The sequence below is a fragment of the Neomonachus schauinslandi genome, chromosome 4, assembly GCF_002201575.2.
Source record: "Neomonachus schauinslandi chromosome 4, ASM220157v2, whole genome shotgun sequence".
NCBI classification, from domain to species: Eukaryota; Metazoa; Chordata; class Mammalia; order Carnivora; family Phocidae; genus Neomonachus; species Neomonachus schauinslandi.
The window spans coordinates 60,562,815-60,582,141 of NC_058406.1; the positions used below are offsets into that span (position 1 = coordinate 60,562,815).

At 38.7% G+C, this 19,327-nt stretch overlaps 2 protein-coding genes across 2 annotated transcripts in view; one reads left to right on the forward strand and one right to left on the reverse strand.

Moving 5' to 3' along the window:
- LOC110570142 (serine/threonine-protein kinase TNNI3K) overlaps positions 1 to 19,327 on the forward strand; it is a 302,970-nt gene that overhangs the window by 227,182 nt on the left and 56,461 nt on the right. The gene's annotated exons all lie outside the window — the stretch shown is intronic.
- Positions 5,147 to 18,866, reverse strand: LRRC53 (leucine rich repeat containing 53). The gene is given in 5 exon segments (XM_044913796.1): positions 5,147 to 5,328; positions 5,331 to 7,481; positions 10,158 to 10,673; positions 15,658 to 16,473; positions 18,764 to 18,866. Coding segments are annotated over 5 exon segments (3,768 nt in total).

Here is a 19,327-nt window from a genome sequence, read left to right on the forward strand (position 1 = left end):
TGAGTAATTTTTATTTCCTCTTAGAAAATGTGTTATGGTCAAAACCTGTCCCAAATAGTGTAACTCCAAAGTCTACTTCCAGTGTGTATTTTAAGACTGTCAAGGCAGGAAGACTGATTTGCCTTCTGCTCTGTAGTCTCTAATTGCCTCAAGAAGTCTGAGGATCTCATATTTCTTTGCTGCAGCTCTCTGATTTTGAAATGTTTCTCACAACTGATTAGCAAAAGAGAGACCAGGGTATGACAGATGACTCACAGTCTCATCTCGGCTGCAATTTTATTAACTACGCTTGAACCATACTTAGTCATTTTCCGAAGAAAGAAGCTTGGCACAAGATGGATGTGTGTTGGCTTTTCGCCATGAGGCAGGCCTTCAGGCGAAGGCCCCATGACAAGTGGTCTTTAGTAGCACTGGCTCAAGCAGGAGTCCAGAGACCTTGTCCTAGTCCTCCCCTAACTCTTTAAGTGGTTATGTGATAAAGTGGGTAAGAGCACAGATGGAGGGATCGATCCTATGGAAGGAATAAGTAAAGTAGGATATGTAAATAGTGAAAAAAAATTTAAATATGATCATAGATCTAAGAATATTAAGGGTTACACTCCTATAATCCCAGAATGAAATCTCAAACCACTTTTCTATGGGAAAGGATTCTTCTTATCTGTGCCAGGCATTTTGATGTCTACTTTGTTCTCATAGAATGACAAAGGAGGAGATTCCACAACTTCTCTCCTGATAACACGGTTTAGCACAGTGTCTAAGACTCTCCCTGCCAGCATGTTTTGTTTTCATTGAAATCCTTGTGTTTTGATGTCAGCCCACGTTGATTCTTCTGCTCTGAGTAGAGGGAACTAGTTCACATTAGTTCACAAAAGTGTAGCTGTTGTTAACTCAGGAAGTACCCCGCCAAAGGAGAAATAGAATAAGCCCCAGGCCAGATTTTGGAAGGAGAAAACAAAGTCCCCCCTTCTTTTTTCTAACAGCAAAACCCAGACCAAGTCATTACCCAATCCCACAAGTATACATGGAGATTCTTAAGAAGAAAAATAAAGATTATTATGGCATGTGTATTGAGTAATCTCAAAAGAAATAACCTTATGGCATGTGGATTGAGTAATCTCAAAAGAAATAACCTCTTCTCCTGACCATTCCATTTGACAGATTATGTATTTATTGGTGTTGAATCTTCTCTCACTACCAGAAAGCAGGGACTTTTTGTTTTGTTTTGTTTGCTCCTATAACCTCAGCACCTAGAACCATCCCTAGTAGATGTTCAAAAATATTGGTTGAGTAAATGAACGAGTACCACTATTGCTTATCAAAGCCTCCAACCCCCTCATCTGAATTTCAGTGTCCAAAAAAATTTTGTCTTGAAAATTATATGACCTAAAATAGTTTGGAAAAAGCTTTCCTTATTTTTCAATACAAACCTCAGGCATATTTTCTAGGAATAAGTGTGTCAAAAAAGCTAATCTGGAATTTCCTTCTCTCTTGGGTATATATAACATTAAGTGTAACATAAACAGTCGAGGGAATCCCTTTTGCTTTTATTAATGGACAAGATCTTCATGATTATGATTATAAATAAGGGACATATGGAAGTTTTCATTTGGAGATAAAAGCAAGTTATTAGCTACTTCTAAAAGCATTTTTGGGGGGGTAGAATGGATGTCACAAATAACAGGTTAGGAAATAAGAGAACCAGATTAGGGCCAAAGGAGGGTACATTTAAAGTTTAAAAAAAATACCAAGAGCCCAAAAATCAAGTGCTTAGTGGAAAAGTTTTATTGCTAGGCAGCAAAGCCAGTCAGACCAGGGCCTGGGCTCTGGAATGCAGGGAGAAGAATGGGGGAAAAGCATAGTAGGAAAAAAAGTCTCCGACTAGCCAGCTGTATCTGGGCTTGCCAGACAGGTGGGCCCTGGCTTGGCTGTGCTTTCCATCTCAGCATTATGAAGTTGAGCTGCTGGATGTGACGTGCCTGAGACATCAGCGTAGTGCCCACCCAGTAAGGTCTTCACGGTGTGAGTAGGCTCAGTGGTGAGGAGAAGGGAAACAATGGGCTAGTTTTCATTCTTTCCTTCAACAATCATTTATTGAGTCTCTTCTCTACACAGCCCCAGGAACAAGTGCTGGGGATTCAATGGAGACATGCTCTCCATGGAACCTCAGTAAGGCCTAGTAGCCAAGTGGAGATTAGTTGAATAAACACATAATTTTACAGTAACAAGCCAAAATGAAGAAAACAAGATTAGATGAGAATGCATACTAAAGGAATGGGCAAGTGAGGGACAAAGAGATAGTGTAGGTCAAGAAAGGCTTCCTGGAAGAAGTGACACTTCAGCAAAGATCACAAGCATAAATAGGAGTTTGCTGAATGAAGGGGGGGGGGCGGTTGGTGAGAGAGAAAAACAGTCCAAGCAAAGAGAAGTGTGCAAATTCACTGAGAGAAAGGACACAAGGAAGAGACTTATTAGTCATGGGAACCCTGTAGCCAGTGAGGAGTTAGATCTCTATACCATCATTTGAAACAAGTTCATCTTTAGATCTGAGACAATAACACCATGCTCTCCTGGTCCTTGCTTCTAGGTTATCAAGTTCACTACTCATTCTTTCCTTACATATTTGTCTTTGCCTCACTCCTTGAATTTGAACCACATTATTATCTCCTATGCATGTCTTCTTAGTCAAGACCTACAAAGGTGGAAGAGGGCAGTGAGAACAGCAGCCTATAGGAAATGGAAAATGCTGGTTGGAAAACCGCAAGAGGTGGGAAAAAGTCCTGTTAGATCTTGGAAAGCTTTGGAAACCAGAATAGGGAATTTGGATATGAAATCCCAGGCAATTATTTTTTTGTCTCTAAAGCAGTGCAGAAATATGATGAAAGTAATTTTTTGGAAAATTCATCTGAATTTGATATGAAAAGATTTGATAACTTACTCAAAGAATTTTATGTGGTTCCTATAGTGAGACAGGCACTGAATTATCTTCTAGTGTGATTGGGATAGTTGAGCATTGTTTCTTAACGTGTGGGCTGCACATTACATGCTCCAGTTTACCCAGGAATATTTGTTAAAACGAAGATTCTGGGGCCCAATTCTAAAGCTACTGCATCAAAATGTCTGGGATGGAGCCTGGGACTTTGCATTTAACAAGCACCTCAGGTGATTTGTGCCCAGTAAAGGCAGAGAACTAGTAGGCTGAAACGGGAGCCAAAGACACTGAAGTCAGAGCGTCCAGCTGAGCTGCTATTGCATTAATCCAGTTGATTAGAACACAAAGGCTACAATGGTTACCATGGGGATTCAGGAGCAAGGGTAAACTTTGAGAACTACTTCAAAGGAAACAACATTCTAAGGAGGTGAAAGACTGGATTTAGGAGATGGAAAAGAGGAAGTAGCCCAGGAGAGCTGTCATCACTGCCCTCTGAGAATCAGCTAGTGACCAGAGTTCTCCTTAGGCCGTTAGGTATCACGGATATTGTTGGCAGTGAGAGAACAAAGCCAAGCACTCTGCAGTAAGGCGAAGGTGCAAAAAAAAGCATAGAAAAGGAAGAAAGGAAACATAGCTACCCAGAGATTAAAAAAAACTAACCTGGTCTACAAAACTAAGGGAACGGTCAATTAGAATAAAGTTATTGTGCAAGAAGTTGGCAGAGATGCTCTTCTCACCTTAAAGGCGCTTCACCAAATGAAGTGGGATCAGGGGAGGCAGACAGATGGCATAGGAGCTAAGCTCAGGCAGAGAGGCTGAACAAAAATAGAGGGGAGAGGAGTTGGAGTTAAAAGCATGGAAATTTTGAATCCAGGGAGAAAACAGAAAGAAGAGAGGGAATAAGGTTAGGGAGTTTCAAAATAAGAAAGTTACATCATTTGCTGGCAATTCTGAATAGGAAAGAAAACAGAAGATAGGCGGGGCATGTAAGCAATGTTTACATTGTTCTGTAGGCTTTTAAGCTGTACAATATTGCCAAATGTAGATATAAAGATCCTGTTATATAGAAATATATTAGAAACTACATTAATATATAAAATATGTAAAAATATATTAGATATAGATAGAGGAAGAGAAAATACTACCTTTTTTTCCCACGAGGAAAAGTAAAATATTCTATACCATGAAGGTATGCTTTCGATGTTTTACTGGGATATCAAAAATAAAATTGTTTGAGTATACCTCTATCTTTCCAATAAGTGTGGCTTTGAATGAGAGATGCTTATTCTACTATTGCTTTTAAATGTCATATTTATAAGGACATTTAATTCCTGTGCACAAGGAGGAGTACTCACACCAAACAATAGTGACATGCTAAACTCAAGAGAGCAAACCTTGAAAGCTTACATACTAATAGGTTATTTAGTTTTCAAAATCTTAAGTTAATAACAATTGGCAATAAAGCGTGTTAAAATTCCCTTTGTTCAGGATCCATTGTGTTGATCGTGAAGCCCCATTTGTTCTTCTAAAATGATTGAAGCCGAGATCCCCACCTAGTGGATTTAGAGGATTTTACAGGTTTTACAGAACTAGCCTACAACCCTTGGAAATCCTTAATTTTTTCTCTTAGAGAAATAACAGGTTTTAAAATCTCTACTTAAGATCTAGGATAATTGTCAACAGAGCAGTTGCAAATGGTTGAAATATACCAATATGCATATCAACTAGACTACAGTTAACAAAGCTCAATTTTTATTTTCATACCATAATTAAGAAAACAGATCAGGCACAAATATGAATATATAATCATCTTTGTAGAAAGCAATATTGTAATACCACTAATTGAGATGTGTATAGTAATTTCCATAAAATAAACATCAAGGGTAAATCTATTCAAGTACTTTTTTTCTTACTTAATCTTTCATTTGCTTAAGGCTTTTTTTTTTTTTTAATGTTTGCTTTCTTTTCCAGAACTAGGCAAAACTTTTCTTTCCCATTTTTCCATTCCTTAGAGAAGCAAACTCAGTTAATTGTGTCAAACCTAATCTTGTGGCTCCATCTTTGATTTTTGCATTATATTCAGTCATGTACTTTTATTTCACTGATAACAGAGAGCTACTGAGGAATTTTCCTCCAAAATAATGCATTTGGAATGCCTGCGAAGACTAGGAGGTGTTTGTGTGTCCTTTTGAAGAAAGCTAAAATAGAAAATGATTATTAGTTGAGTGCTGCCTGTAAGGGTAACGGATCAGTGTAATCGGCAGATGGTGGATACAGTGTAGGTTTTGGAGCAGAGATTTCAGCTTCATTTATTCTTCTAGGAATTAGAGGCACCTTATTTTTTGCCTCAAAACTAATGTCTTTTAATTCCGGTAAGGAGGAAAGCACTTGCTGTGTCCCACTGTCCCTGCACCTTCTTTATGTGCACTGTTATCTTTATCTGGTTGAGTATTTTGAACTTCGCCTAAATCTTGTATATTACAGTTAACTCGAAGATCTATTTCGCTACGAGAAGGTCTATTTTCAGCTTCAGGGGAACACGTGATACTCAAATCCTTAGCTGTAATAGTAGCCTCAGCAGAGCTTGAATCATACAACATATGTTTTTCACTTTCTCCATTTTCCCAAATTTGCTGCATTTCTTTTCTGCTGCCTTTTAAGGTCATCTGTGCAGTCCCAATTAATGTACTAGAATCTGCCTTGTTTTCATGCGGCATTTTTTTCTCTTCTTTCCCTAATATCTGTATCTGTAGTGTTCCGGTGCCATCATCTATGGGCAATGCATTTGTGCCGTCAATTTCTCTTTTGCTGCTATTAGTTAGATTCCAAATGGCTTGAGTACTAAGAGAAGCACTGATTTCTTTGGGAATCTCTGTTCTGTTTTGGTATGGGGTAGAATTTGTCTTCATCAAAGTTAGGTCGCCCGTGGCTTGTGTCTCAGAGGAAATGAGAGAGGAATCCTCAGTTTCCGACTGAGGAAGTTTTATTCCGACATCATTTCCCTCATCCATGATACAACCTTCCGCAGTTTGATGTGGTATTTTCCATTTGGTCATTAACATTTTTTCCTCATTAGCAAGTTGTTCGTGACTTGAGTGTTGCTCTACATGTTTTAAAGTTTCATTTTGATTTAAAGTATGTTCCTTATTGGTGTCAGTCTTGTGGACACCTACAAGTTGTGTTTGATTCCCTAGGGACAAAGAAAACTGATTTGGCTCAACGGTCTTTGATTTGTCCTGCTCCATGTGCTCAGTGGGCTCTGTTGCCTCTTGGTCAATAGACCCCCTGGAAATGTTGGGTGGTAAAACATCACTTTCTATGTTTTCCCAAATAGCTGGTAAAGACCTAGGCACTTCCAGTGCAAGGGGAGTTGCACCTACCGTTTGCTCAGTTGCAAATTGAGAGCTTGAATGCCTGTGTTCAGCTATGATGAGTGTGGGCAGAGGCAGTGTTGATGAATTGCTATCAGGAATGAGGCCATTAGGGTGACAGTTGCCTTCCCTGGAGCTCTGGGTGACTATAGGTAAGTCATTAGCACTGAGCAGAAGAGTCTTTTTAGTGTTTTTTTGGTAATACGGGGTCTGCTTTGGAGCGTGTTTGAGAGGCATACTCTCTGAAGTGAGTTTAACATAGTTGTTACTCTCTGGCTGTTGGGGAAAATCTGCAGAGGACACAAGGTTTATATTGGCCTCTCTCTGAGAAGCTTTAGGTAATTTATTTGGCAGTAACAATGCTTGTTTACATTTCTTTGGGAGATCTGGCAAGGATTTTTCTGGATGGACTTTGACTTTTCTAAAAGGGTGTGCGTTTACTTTTACCCTTGAATTTGGCTTTTTAATTTTCCCTTTGAGGTCAGATTGATGGGTTCTCTTCTTTTTCAGAATCTGTGGATCAGTAGGCCATTTTCTTCCTTTGTTTCCCTCCTGAGGATTGCCACATTTTTTGAGATCCAAGTTGGTCAGGTGGTTACTTTGATTTTTCTGCTGTTTCCAGTGGGTTGATGTTTTAGATGACATCACCAAACTATTTTTTTCTACTAAATCGGGATCACAGAAGCTAACCCTCTTAGGGGAATATGTTTTCTTGATTTTTGTTGATAACCTTGATAACTCCATGTTGTCCTCACTCATAAGGAATTTTTCTATTGCACTGTTAATTTGGATTTGCTCCTTCTTGGCCTTTGAACGTTCCTGACAATTTGACTTCTTTTCTTCCACATAATCTTGAAATTGATCACAGGGCACATACTTACAGATAAGAGAATTGTTTGGCTGAAAATAGCTAGGCCCGCTCCGTCTTAACAGTCCATAAGGATCATCATATTTTGATCTATGTTTTTGTAAGATCTTTTGTACACAGTGTTCCTCGGGCCCACAAGGCTTGGATGATGAGCCTGTAATAAAATGTCTCTGCCTGTGAGGTTGTAAGCCATTGTCTTTTTTTTCTATTGGAGGCTGCCATGATTCATTTGTTAAATGCTTTTCAAAACTTTCTCTTGCCAACATTGAAGTGGATGTTGCATATCTTCTACTAAATGTGTCACTGTTGATATCTGCTGAACAAGAAATGCAGAAATTCAGGACTGAACTGAGTTTTATTACCCCAACCAAACAGATGCTTAGAAACCTAATGAAAGGTGCAAAAATGATTCCTCTGATTATGGCAATTCTTGAATACTTCCTAATTTTTAACCAAACCCACAAGAGACTTCGGGCAGTTCAGTGTGTTTACAAAGCTACTCTTTATGGCCACATCCTAATCCATTGTGATGCTGATTTGAAAGTTACAGAATTAGAAATAAAAACATTCATAGTTGTACATCTTTACATTAGTTGTCGGTTGAGTTAGCTTTAAATATGAATAATATTAAAGCTCTTTTCAAATGGCCATCACAATTTTTTTTCTGCATTAATTTCCCAGCTGGAACTAAATATTAGGAAGAACATGATACTATGTTGGGCAGTGTTTAGGTTTCGAACACAAGCTACCCTCAACAACGAAAAAGAAATACCTGTGATACTACCGGCTTCATCAGAGACCATACCTGTTTTGTTTCCCATCACTTAATATACGATTAATTAAATGTTTGTTAAATGAATGAGTATTTTGGAATATGGCCTGATCCTACTATTGTAGGAATGTCTATCTGTGAATTTTGAATGGTACATGTTAATATGATATTAATGATACCTGTTAAATAATACTAATGACAAAAATAATAGTAACATTTACCATTAATTAAGCATCTTCTAAGAGCCAGGCACTGTGCTAAGTACTGTACCTTCATTATCTCGTTTAATATTCATAGGAGATCTGATCCACTGGACAAGTCCTTTCGTCCTATCCCTTTTACAGATGAGGAAAGATGCTTAGAGAGGTGAAATGCTTTCCCCCCATCCCATGTCCACTAATGATATGGGCAGAACTTGACCCAGGTCTGTCTGACACTAAACCCTATCCTCTAACGACAACGCATATTAGGTTTAAAACTACATCTTATCAGTGTTCTTGTCTTCTGAAATTGTTTGTTTTATCCCGAGGAAGAAAGGAGTATTTCTGTTCAGAGATAGAAAGGAAGACATGAGCTAAGCTTCACACTAGCATCTAACTCTTAAGATTTGCCTTCAACTTTCTGGGGAACATTGGAGAAGCTACTTACTCAACAGGTATCAAGAGATAACACTTAGATAGGAATTTTATATGTGTATAAAATTACTCTGGGGAAAGAATTTTAGCTTTGGTCAGATTCTAAGAGAGTTCTGTGACTCAAAGATAAATATTCAGAATTATTGGACTAGATCATCTCTAAATCTCCCCTACTCCTGAAATACTGTGATTCTGTGCTTCCAAGTTTGAAAACATAATCAGAGTGACATTGACTCTTACTGACTTCTGCTCTAAAGCAGATATGGCCTTGGTTGTTTTTACCTCCAATACCTGTCCTCTCCATTTCCAGTACAATGCCTGGCATGTAGCAGAATTTCAAGTCTTTCCTAAAAGTAAATGTATTGATTTGACAAACAAATGTATTCTCTGTGTGAAACAAGGGACTGGGTTTTAAATGGTTAAGAGACAACATTCCCTTCAGTATAAGAGTTTCCCACAGAGAAGTTAAGGCACTGGACAAAGCTAAACATCTGCCTGAGGTGTGACTCTATTGAAAGGGTAAGTGCTTATTTCTTTCTAAAATAAAGCCAGTCTGATCTGGTTTCTATGGCAGATTTTTTTTTCTTGACTATTCCTCTCTTGAGTCAAATCATCAGTCCCCAGAAACTAGTAAGAACTGGAGTCTGGGGAATGCAATGGAATAAATTCATATCCTGCCTTATGCCACACATGAAATAGCATACAGTTTCATTCTTTTCCAATTGTCCCCAAATCCATCTTAAGGGCCATATCCCCATGGTGAGAATTTCTTGGTGCAATACCTCCACCATTCATATTCTGAGAGAAAGCTCTGCTTATTGTAAACCAATTCAAATAAATGACAGGAACCTCTTTACAGAGAAGCTGTCAAAGTTTTCACTGCTGAGACTGAAAGCATCACCTTACTATTCAGGAAGGAAAAGGAAGACATTTAATTCATTGCCTCTGCCTAAATATTGACATTGCCCAAGTACAGTGGGTAGATGTCACGGCCAGATTCACTTGGCTCCCAACATGGGACGATGAATTAAGTCCTGACTTTCCCTGGACTGGGAAGTTATCATCCCTGACAGCTCAGCAAGCAAAGTGTGTGTCTTGACATCATTCCTGAAATAATCACTAGCATTAGAAGGCCCATTCTTCTAACATGTCATGCTCTGAGAAGGTTCCTTACTGCAGAATTGGCATTAGAGCTCGAAGGATGTTGGAATAAAAGCCAATACTCAGCCTCCCATAAATCTTACCAGCATATTGCTATTTAAAAGCCTTCTTTTCTTTAAAAAAAAGAAAGAAAGAAAGAAAGAAACTTGTTAGGTGTTGGGTCACAAAATTCACTGTCCAACAGGCGTAAGATATACTTACTCTTAGATCCTGAGGGTGGCGGAGTCCTCATCTACACCTTACCCCAAACACACACGCACACACACACATACACACACACAGATCTAGTGTCTTTAGAAGAAGGATAGACTGGTGCTACACAATGATTTTTAGAGCATTCTACTGTTGAGAAAATTAAAGGAGATTATGTCTTTCAGAGGAATTTAAACAGAGTGGGATTTTCTAAAACAAGGCAACTCACTTATTGTTCTTGTTACATGCTGTGGCAGAGTTTGAGGTTGGACTTCCCCAGGCTCATGATTCCTTAGCTTTCTAACTCTCTTTGCACAATATCTTGTAAGTAAGCCTGCTTCATTAAAAGCTGCCATATTCCCAGGAGGCTCTGAAAATCCTGACTGCAGCAATCTGCCACCAAAGCAGAAGAAAGTGCTGTCTGCCCCATGGTCTTTACCTTTCAGGTTTCTAAATGATCCATCAAGGGCTGTGGACTCAGAGGCCAGTGCTGCTTGATGGCTGTTGTCCTGTAAAAGCGGCATTTCCTTTCTGGACCCCACAATGGACATGACCTTTATCTCGTTTTCCTGAGTTAAGTGGCAGTTACAGTATTCCTTAGCGTGGTAATTTCTTGCCTCATGAGCACACAGGGATTCATCGAAGGTTCTGCAACAAAGGTTTTCTGATGTGTGTTCATTTGCTTTGCCTTGTTGGAGTTTCCAGTTAAATACAACTAAACCTAGGCAAGTGAGACCAACAGCTCCTGTGACAAATAGAGAGACCATTAAAAGATAACATCAAAGGAAGAAACATATAAATCACCAAATGTGAAATCCACAAATATCAAGGTTAATGGTTTAAAGGATATCAGAATGGGTGGGAAGTCTATCACCATGGAGAAAAATATCAGTCCAGACAGAGGCTATTTAATCAACATTGTTCTGTTTGTTAATTTGGATCTCTCTTTGTAGCTATTAAAAATTATAAGAAAAATACCATCTGGAATGCCTTTGGTAGAAAAAAAGGTTTGTTTTTTTTTTTTCATGGACTGAGATTCATTCAGGATAAAATAATTCTTGCATTAAAATTCTTCTTCTGCCTATAGGAAACCAAGTTTCCTATTCCTTAATCCCATAGTGAATAAAAGTAGACTACATTTAGTACATACCCTGAAATTCCCATATACCGTAACCTCCTCCTATTGTTGTATTTTTATCATCCTAAAGATTCACCCCTTACCTCAGAAAAAGTCATTGATTTCCTATTATCATTAAGGCCAAACTCCTGGGCATCCAAGACTCAGTGCAGTCTGGCCATAACCTTCCTCCTTTGCCTAATTTTTCATTTTTCATTATTAAAACATGTGTTTCAAACTCTTCAATTCATTAGTCTTAAGGTATTTCTAAGCTTTTGTGTATGCCCTTAGTGACAGCAACTTAGTGCTTTCTCTATCTCTGCTTATTTGAAATTTTTTTTTTGAAATTTATCCTTTAAAAACTAAATCAATACCTCTAAATTTCTTGATACCTTTGCTGTTTTTTCCATCTTGCAAAACTCCCACAAAATAATGACTGACATCTAATCTCAGACTGTCTGGAACTGTCCTTTCATGTTCTATGTACATACAGCTTGTCCTCTGAATAAAATTGTAGAGGGCAGTGTTTCTGAAACTCACGTGCAGAGTCTAACCTGTTTCTACTTCACTGTTTCCCATCTTGACAAATGGCGTGCTCAACCACCTGGATGTTCAAACCAAAGTCTCTTGCGTTACACCCCAACTCCCGCTCTGTCACAGTCATTTCCTTTTTTCTTAGCCCTTATAACAGTATAAAATTATTGTGTTCACTTACTTGCTTGCTTGCTCACTGTCTGTCTTGCCCTGCTAGAATTAAGCACGGAGAGGAAATGGAACTTTCCGGTCTTGTTCGTCATTGTCTCTCCAGTACCCTCAACTCTGGCACAGGCACACCAGAAATGTTTATTGAATATTCTTAAATAAACAGAAGGGATTCTGTCTATGAGTTCTAATAATGAAATGCACTGAGTGGTCTAATCTTACAAATCCCCAAAATGGTGATGGGGAAGACATGGCATCAGTATCAACTAAGTTAGGAGCCCCATTTTCTAAGTCCAGCTCTGACCATAATTTGCTGTGTGACATTAGGCAAGTCAGTTCCCCTGGAGAACTCAGTTTCCTGGCTCTGGAAATGAGGACAGTGAAAGAGATGATGTCAGCATTTTAGACTTTGATTGACTGCCCTATGCCTGGTTCCCTCCACTGCAGACAACTTTAATGAAAACGTGGTGATATTTTTTTGAACTTGAAAGAAAAGAGAAAGTATCAGGCATGATTGCTTCATTTTTCTGTTAAAGATGAAGATTAACCAAAGTGAATAGCATTCTCTGGTAAAAAAAAAAAAAAAATGTTCAACCTTTGCATAGTTCACCAGATCTTGAGGTCTTATAAGCCCCACTTTAATTTTTTTTTACAATATATTTTTAGTGTTATCACAATTTGAAATAATTTAATCTCTATTAAAGATATATTTTTAAAAAGTAGTAGCACTGTTGCTAATGATATACTTCCAATGTTTATTTTCAGACTAAATAGCAACCAGACAATATAAACACCAAGGTCCATCTGGTTATGTTTTTAAATAAAGAGCAATAAAAAAAAAAAAAGTAGTAGCAAAACTTAGATCAGACATTTTATTGCCTAGTAATTCCAAACAAGACTTTTGGCTTTAAAATGTTAAAAACTTACGAAAATAATAAAATTTTAGAAACACTCCATATGTCTTACAGAGAGTAAGAAAACTCAGGATTCAAAGCTTTGTTCTGACACTTTCCTTGGGCAAGTTTTCTAACCTCTCTGAGCCTTATTTTTCCTCCCCTATCAAACAGGGATGATTAATACGACTGGTAATTAAATGAGATACTATATGTGACATTTAACACAGTGTTTCGTCATTGTGGTTTATGGTTATGATTGCTACTGCTGTTGGTTCAGTTCGATATTGCCCTATTAGGTCCTAGAAGACTCAGCTGTTGCGGGGGGGCGGGGGGCGGTTGGAAGGGAGAGGAGTCCAAAAAATAAAATCATTAAGAGAATACTTTGTATGGCTGATGTAGTTACTAAGCCAAATAATAAAGGAAAGAAAGACCTAAATTTTCTTAAACACATGCATCAGCCATTGAAATGAGAGTAGGCATAATCTGATTATAGGGTAAAGTTTCTCCTCTAATTGTGTCTGAATGGCGAGGAACCACTCATTCTCCTGCTGTTGATGCTAGAACTATGTCTACATCACATTACCACTCAGGTATGGTCACTTTCTATTAGTGCAGAGAGCAAAAAGCAGCAAATGAAGCTTGTAGGCAGGCTGAATGTGCTATTAAGAAGATGGTTGAATTTTCATTGCCATGGGCATTGCTGCTATTTTTAAAAAGTGTTCTAACAATCTTTCTGAGTTGGAAAAACAACAACAGCAAAAAGCAAATTTAATGATAAGTCCTTGTTGGAAATGTTACAGCTTCATGAAATCTTTCTCTTTTCATCAACCAATTCACAGAATACGAGGTTTTAAGATGTTAGCATTTAATGCCAAATAACCACTTATTAGTTTTAAATTCACTGAATATGATTATTTATAGTCCCTGGGATTGTGAGGATTTACCTATAGCCAAAGAAGGAAAGGGAATCAGGGGTCAAATTATAGTTCTAAGTCTTTTCCCCACAATCTACAGGTATAGATTATTAACTACATTTTTACTTCCGAAGGAGTAAAATCTTAGTAGAATAAATTGAAGGGTCAGATTTTTTTAAAGACAAATATTTCCTAAAAACAGCATCTTTAACAATCACTTAATGAGAGATATATAATTATACTTTCACACATTATAACTTAACATGTGTGTAATCATACTTATAACTTATCAGAATTTGTCCATGCATAATAAGCTTCCTACTATTTTGACAAAACCTTTGAATCTTCCAGAATTTATACCCATCTCTACACTAATGTAAGTTTTTAGTAAATTTTTTTCTGAAAATAGATATAGTAAATACCTAGAAGATGCTGAAAATTAGTCTATTGTAATATTTCCAAAATGATGCCCTACAAAACACTAATTTAACGAAATCCTCTGTGAAAAAAGAGTTAATGGTTAAATAAATTTGAGAAACACTCCAATTGTATCTTCCTCTTTAAGGATTCATAATGCTCATTAGAAACTGAAAGGCAATGAGAAAAATGCTGCAATAAAGAAGCCTATTTCACTTTGTTTAATCCAGCATTACCCAAATCTATTTGAACCCTACAACATGTTGTTCACATGTGCATCTGTGTATGTTTTTATTGGAATATCTATTAATTGTTCCATAGAACTAGCACTTGAGTTCTAGTACTCTAGTACATTTAAAGTAAAACTCCCTGCCCTATTTGCTTTTGTCTTTTATGGTAAATTATTTCTTAACACATGTAATTACTGACATGGTTACACAGTTTTTAAAATAATTTATCTTTCCAAGAGGATTTAAATTCACTTCCAACTGAATTTGATTACTGCTGATGGTAGTTCCATTGTTTAGACCTGACGCTGTTCTCTATCTATTCTGATTAAAAGTGTAACTGTCAGGAGTTAAAAATCTGATGTTCAGGTTTCACTGGAAACCTGCTATAGAATAATTATTTATAGCACATATTCAAAATACATCAGTTCAGTCCTGGATGTCATTTGCAAGCCTCTGGTTTTCTAGCTTTGGGGCACCCCACCCCTCAACACACACACACACACACACACACACACACCTCTCATCACCATGGTTACCCACAAGCCCAAAGGATTTCACCATGCACTGTAAACATAGGGGGAAAACATACATCCAGGTAGATAACTCAAGAAATCTCATGTATATTTGGTCTTTGACTAATGACACTAAGTATCACTTTATATCATTCATCCAGTGAGAGGTAACAATGATGCATAGTTAAGAAATGTTTAAACTACCATAGAGAAATTAAAGAGTTGAAAATTATCTTCTCCTTAGTCTGGGGAGGTATGGGCCAAGTTTATGAATGAGTTGATAAACAGAAATCTTACAAGAATTCAAAACTCCCAAATAGGCGGAAAGCAAGGCACAGAGAGGTTAAATAACTTGCCCAAGGTCACATAGCAAGTGAGAGGTGAATTGCAGAGCTCATACATTTAATCACTGTGCTATCCAACCACTATAGAGCAGGATGCATGTGATTGCCATAATATCAACTCCTCGTGCACCTGGTTAAGCCCACTGATTCTTACTATACCACAGAGGGGCACACAGAAGTGAGTACCTTGAGGAAAGAGACAATGTCTCATCACTTTTTAATCCCTATTTCTAGTTTTTAATGAATGTCCCAGTACTCCATGGCAAATGGATGATTGATAAAATGTAGATATTATTCCTGCATTACAGACAAGAAAACTGGAGTCTAAATGGCAAGGTAACTGACTCAGAATTACAGTGGTTATTATACCAAGACTAGAGTTCTTGAATTCTGGTCCAAGACCCTTTCCTCTGCTAGCTTCTCTGCAACAGGAAATTCTTACAACCTGGGCCAGGTCGGTCAACATCCTCCCACATCTACTCACAACCTCTCCCTTCCCCAAGCCTTGGAAAATTTCCCCAAACTGCCTGGGAAAGGCATCATTTAGTGTATTTTAGTAACATGGAGATGAGCTGGGCACACTTCTCCCTGGCATACCTGCGAAGCCAAGGACAGTCAGCAGGGCCACATCCTGCCCTGGGAGGAGGGGACTTCTGTCCTTTAGAACCAGAGTGACGTTGGAAACCTTGGAATCACAGTTGGTCTCAGACAGCTTTAGCACACTCTTTGCAGTGCCCACAGCAGTGGCCGACGGCTGACACCTTAGGTCCTTGGCATTCCTGAGCATTCGAGCAGAAGACTTAACATAGTTTCTTAAAAACCGGGCAAGGGGGTATAGATCACAAGAGCAGCTCCACTGGTTCTTATCTAAACTCAGAAGGATTAGCTGCTTCAGTGGAGTGAAAACATCCGGCATGTGGGCCAACCTATTTCGAGAAAGGTCCACTTCCTGCAGTTGAGGCAGGGGCTGGAAGGCATCTTTCCCAATGTAGGAAATAAAATTGTTAGATAAATCCAGATGCCTGAGACTGTGCAGCTTCGTGCCTCCAAAAGAACTGCCTGTCAGATTAGTGATCTGATTCCCATCCAGCTGGAGCCGGGTCAGGCCCTTGGTGTTCCTGAACCAGGAGCCTCGCAGGGTGCGCAGAGCATTATTGCTAAGCACCAGCACCTGCAGACCGTGAAGCTTGCTGAAGGTGCGATCAGTGAGCGAAGAGCTGGATATTTGGTTGTGCTCCAGCAACAATGTCCGCAACTTTGAGAGGCCGTGCAGGGCATCTTCCCGAACATCCTCGATGCCATTTCTGCTCAAGGAGAGCAAGGCAAGATTAAACAAGAGGGACAGATTTGTGCTCTCTATAGAGGCGAGGTATCCATCAGTGATGATTAAAACCCTCGTGGTCACAGGGGCTGCTGTGGGGAAGAAAAGCATAGACTAGAAGCGAGATACACACAAGTGGGAGGGGAGTGCGGTGGAGAGCAAAGATACTCAATGCCCTCTGAGCAATCTTACCACCTGGGTAAGAACAAGAAACAAAATGAAAATAATTCCCTGATTTCTCGGTTGAAGGGGAAGCTGGCTCTTTACCAGAATGATGGATTTTTATGTTCTTTGTTTCTATGACATGTTTATTTGAGAAACATAAACCCATCTGTTCCTTTCGATGTCAGAGTTAATTCACTGTTTGGAATTATCACCATGGATGTTTTTTCTTTGAAGGTGGCTTTTTAGGCATCCCATGTACTGACCCGCTGCAGCCCTGCCGGCCCGAGACAGTTCGCCCACGAGCCACACCTGTGTCTGCGATTCCTAGCCAGTTTTCCACTAGCAGTGCATATTAATGCTGTGAAGTCAGTCATCTTTTCTCTCAAACCTAAAGGTATAAGTTGGGTGGGAGGAGTGAGAAGGAGGGTTGGGTTTCTGCTTTTTATCTCCAGGCTAAAAGTTGGCAACTTGGTAAGGATCTATATTCTCTCCAGATGACCTGAGGATCTGTCAGTGGGGTTCTCATTATAGTCTGGGCCATCTTGGCCTCCTCTCTAATATCCGTTCCCTCCAATGAAGTACATCATGTGATGACAGGTGGTACTCAGGGCCTCCAACTGTTAAATCCCTTCACCATAATCACCTCAGAGCTATCACTGCTCTGCCATTAGAAATCAAAGCGTTTTAACTCAATAAAGATGTATTATAATCAGGAGTTATTGTAACACATCTTTATCATGCTAAAATTGTTTTGACTGCAAATGACAGTGTCATAAAGATGGAAGAGTCCATTGTCCCTGGGAGGTCTACAGGTGGTATTAGAACAATCAACCACGAGGGGAGCAAATCACAATCCCCTTAGGAAATCCAGACTACACTGCCGAAACAAAGAGATTTTTAAAATGTAAAAAAAGGATTTTCACAGTGCCTTCTTTTGGAAGAATTGCTCCCATCTCTACAGCACAAACAAGCTTAAATCATGGTGTGTGTGTGTGTGGTTTTTTTTTCTGTTTAGTATTTATCACTGATTATTTGAATTCTATTAGTTCTGGCCAGTTTAGCATTTTGTTTCTCTCAATATTGTTTTTGCTATGGGTTAAGGGAGTTTTATTTTTATGGATCCCCGGTTCTCTAGGGATTTGTCGACTCTGAGGGAGCAGGCTATTGATTCTGTCAATTACTTCTTGTCTAGGAATAGACAGAAGCTCCACTCACAAGTCATCCATTTACTACTCTGTGTTTATGAAATTTAACTTCGTGAATGTGGCATTCTATAAATGAGAAGGAAGATATAGAGGTGCTGCAATGTTTCTTACAGACATCAGCTATCTCTGATCAGAAAAAAATGTAGTGACTTTGGGAAATGTATTTGAGAGGGTAGGAGTTTAGTGTTTAAGTGTTTTCAATACTAACTGGAAACAGTGTACAACCAACTAGCCTTGAAACTGTCTCTCTCATGTCAGGGATGATGATAACTTCTCTTAATTTTCATAGAGTCATAGGATTTTAGAAATGAAATCATCTTCTTTCACTCCATCTTAACTCAGACTTGTTTCTGAAAATTTTCCATTGGCAGAGCTTATAGCTTGTTTATCTCTTCTTGGATATCAGGATGTAAATCACATTCTCCTCAAATTTGTTAATAAGGTGTCTTATTAAATTGTTGACTTAAGCAAGCAATATGTAATGAATACAGGCAGTGTATCTTGTTAGCATTTCTACAGCTCATTTACCACCAATAAAAAAAGACTAGACTTTCAAAATTAGATGCACTTTGATAATAATCTGTTTTGCTAGTACATCACTTAATCTTACTAATGCTGAACAATTGCAGTTCAGGTTTCTGATTCATTGATATTTTTTCCAGCAAATGGTAGGGTTCAAAACTGCACAAAGTATGGACAAAAATATAATCAAAGTGATTTACTTTTTTCTTCTATTAAAAAAAAGTGTGTGGTTGCATGAAATAGTAGTATTCTTTTGTAATAGCAAAATATCTCAGTCACCTCTGAAGGTCTTAACATAGTTTTGGTTGAGACCACCAGGAACAGGAAAATAAAATAATGTTAACAGTCTCTCATCACTGTGAAAGACTTGCTCTTTGAAAGTTTACCTCTATCAGGCTGAGCCCAGAGAGCCCTCAGCACGATGAAAGCCATGGCAATGAATTTGCCAGATACACTGAACACTGCTTTTTAGAGCTATTGGTTTTATTACCTACTATATAGGTTAGCTGGTGACAGAGGGTTACATCTCTGACGCACACCACACATGACGCAGGACAAGCTGCCACCAGCCGTAACACGATGGCAAAGAGCATGAGCCATCCACCTGAAAGGAGAGGACAAGGCACATCATGATGTTGGCATTTATTATCCATGATTTCAGTATGTTCAGCTCATGAGGCATTTGGGTAATTTCTTCTATTTAGTGAGCACCTTGGGTTTTCACAAGATGCCAGATAAATAGCTAGAATTCTTAATTTGTATATAATTTAAACCAAACTTCTAAAGCATTTGACCATAAATTTAGAGAGGTCATCCAGAGCACACCCATTAGAATAGTTTATTTAAAAATTAAATTCCTCGGGGTGCCTGGGTGGCTCAGTCGTTAAGCATCTGCCTTCGGCTCAGGTCATGATCCCAGGGTCCTGGGATCGAGCCCCGCATCTCATTGGGCTCCCTGCTCAGCGGGAAGCCTGCTTCTCCCTCTCCCACTCCCCCTGCTTGTGTTCCCTCTCTCGCTGTGTGTCTCTCTCTGTGTCAAATAAATAAATAAATA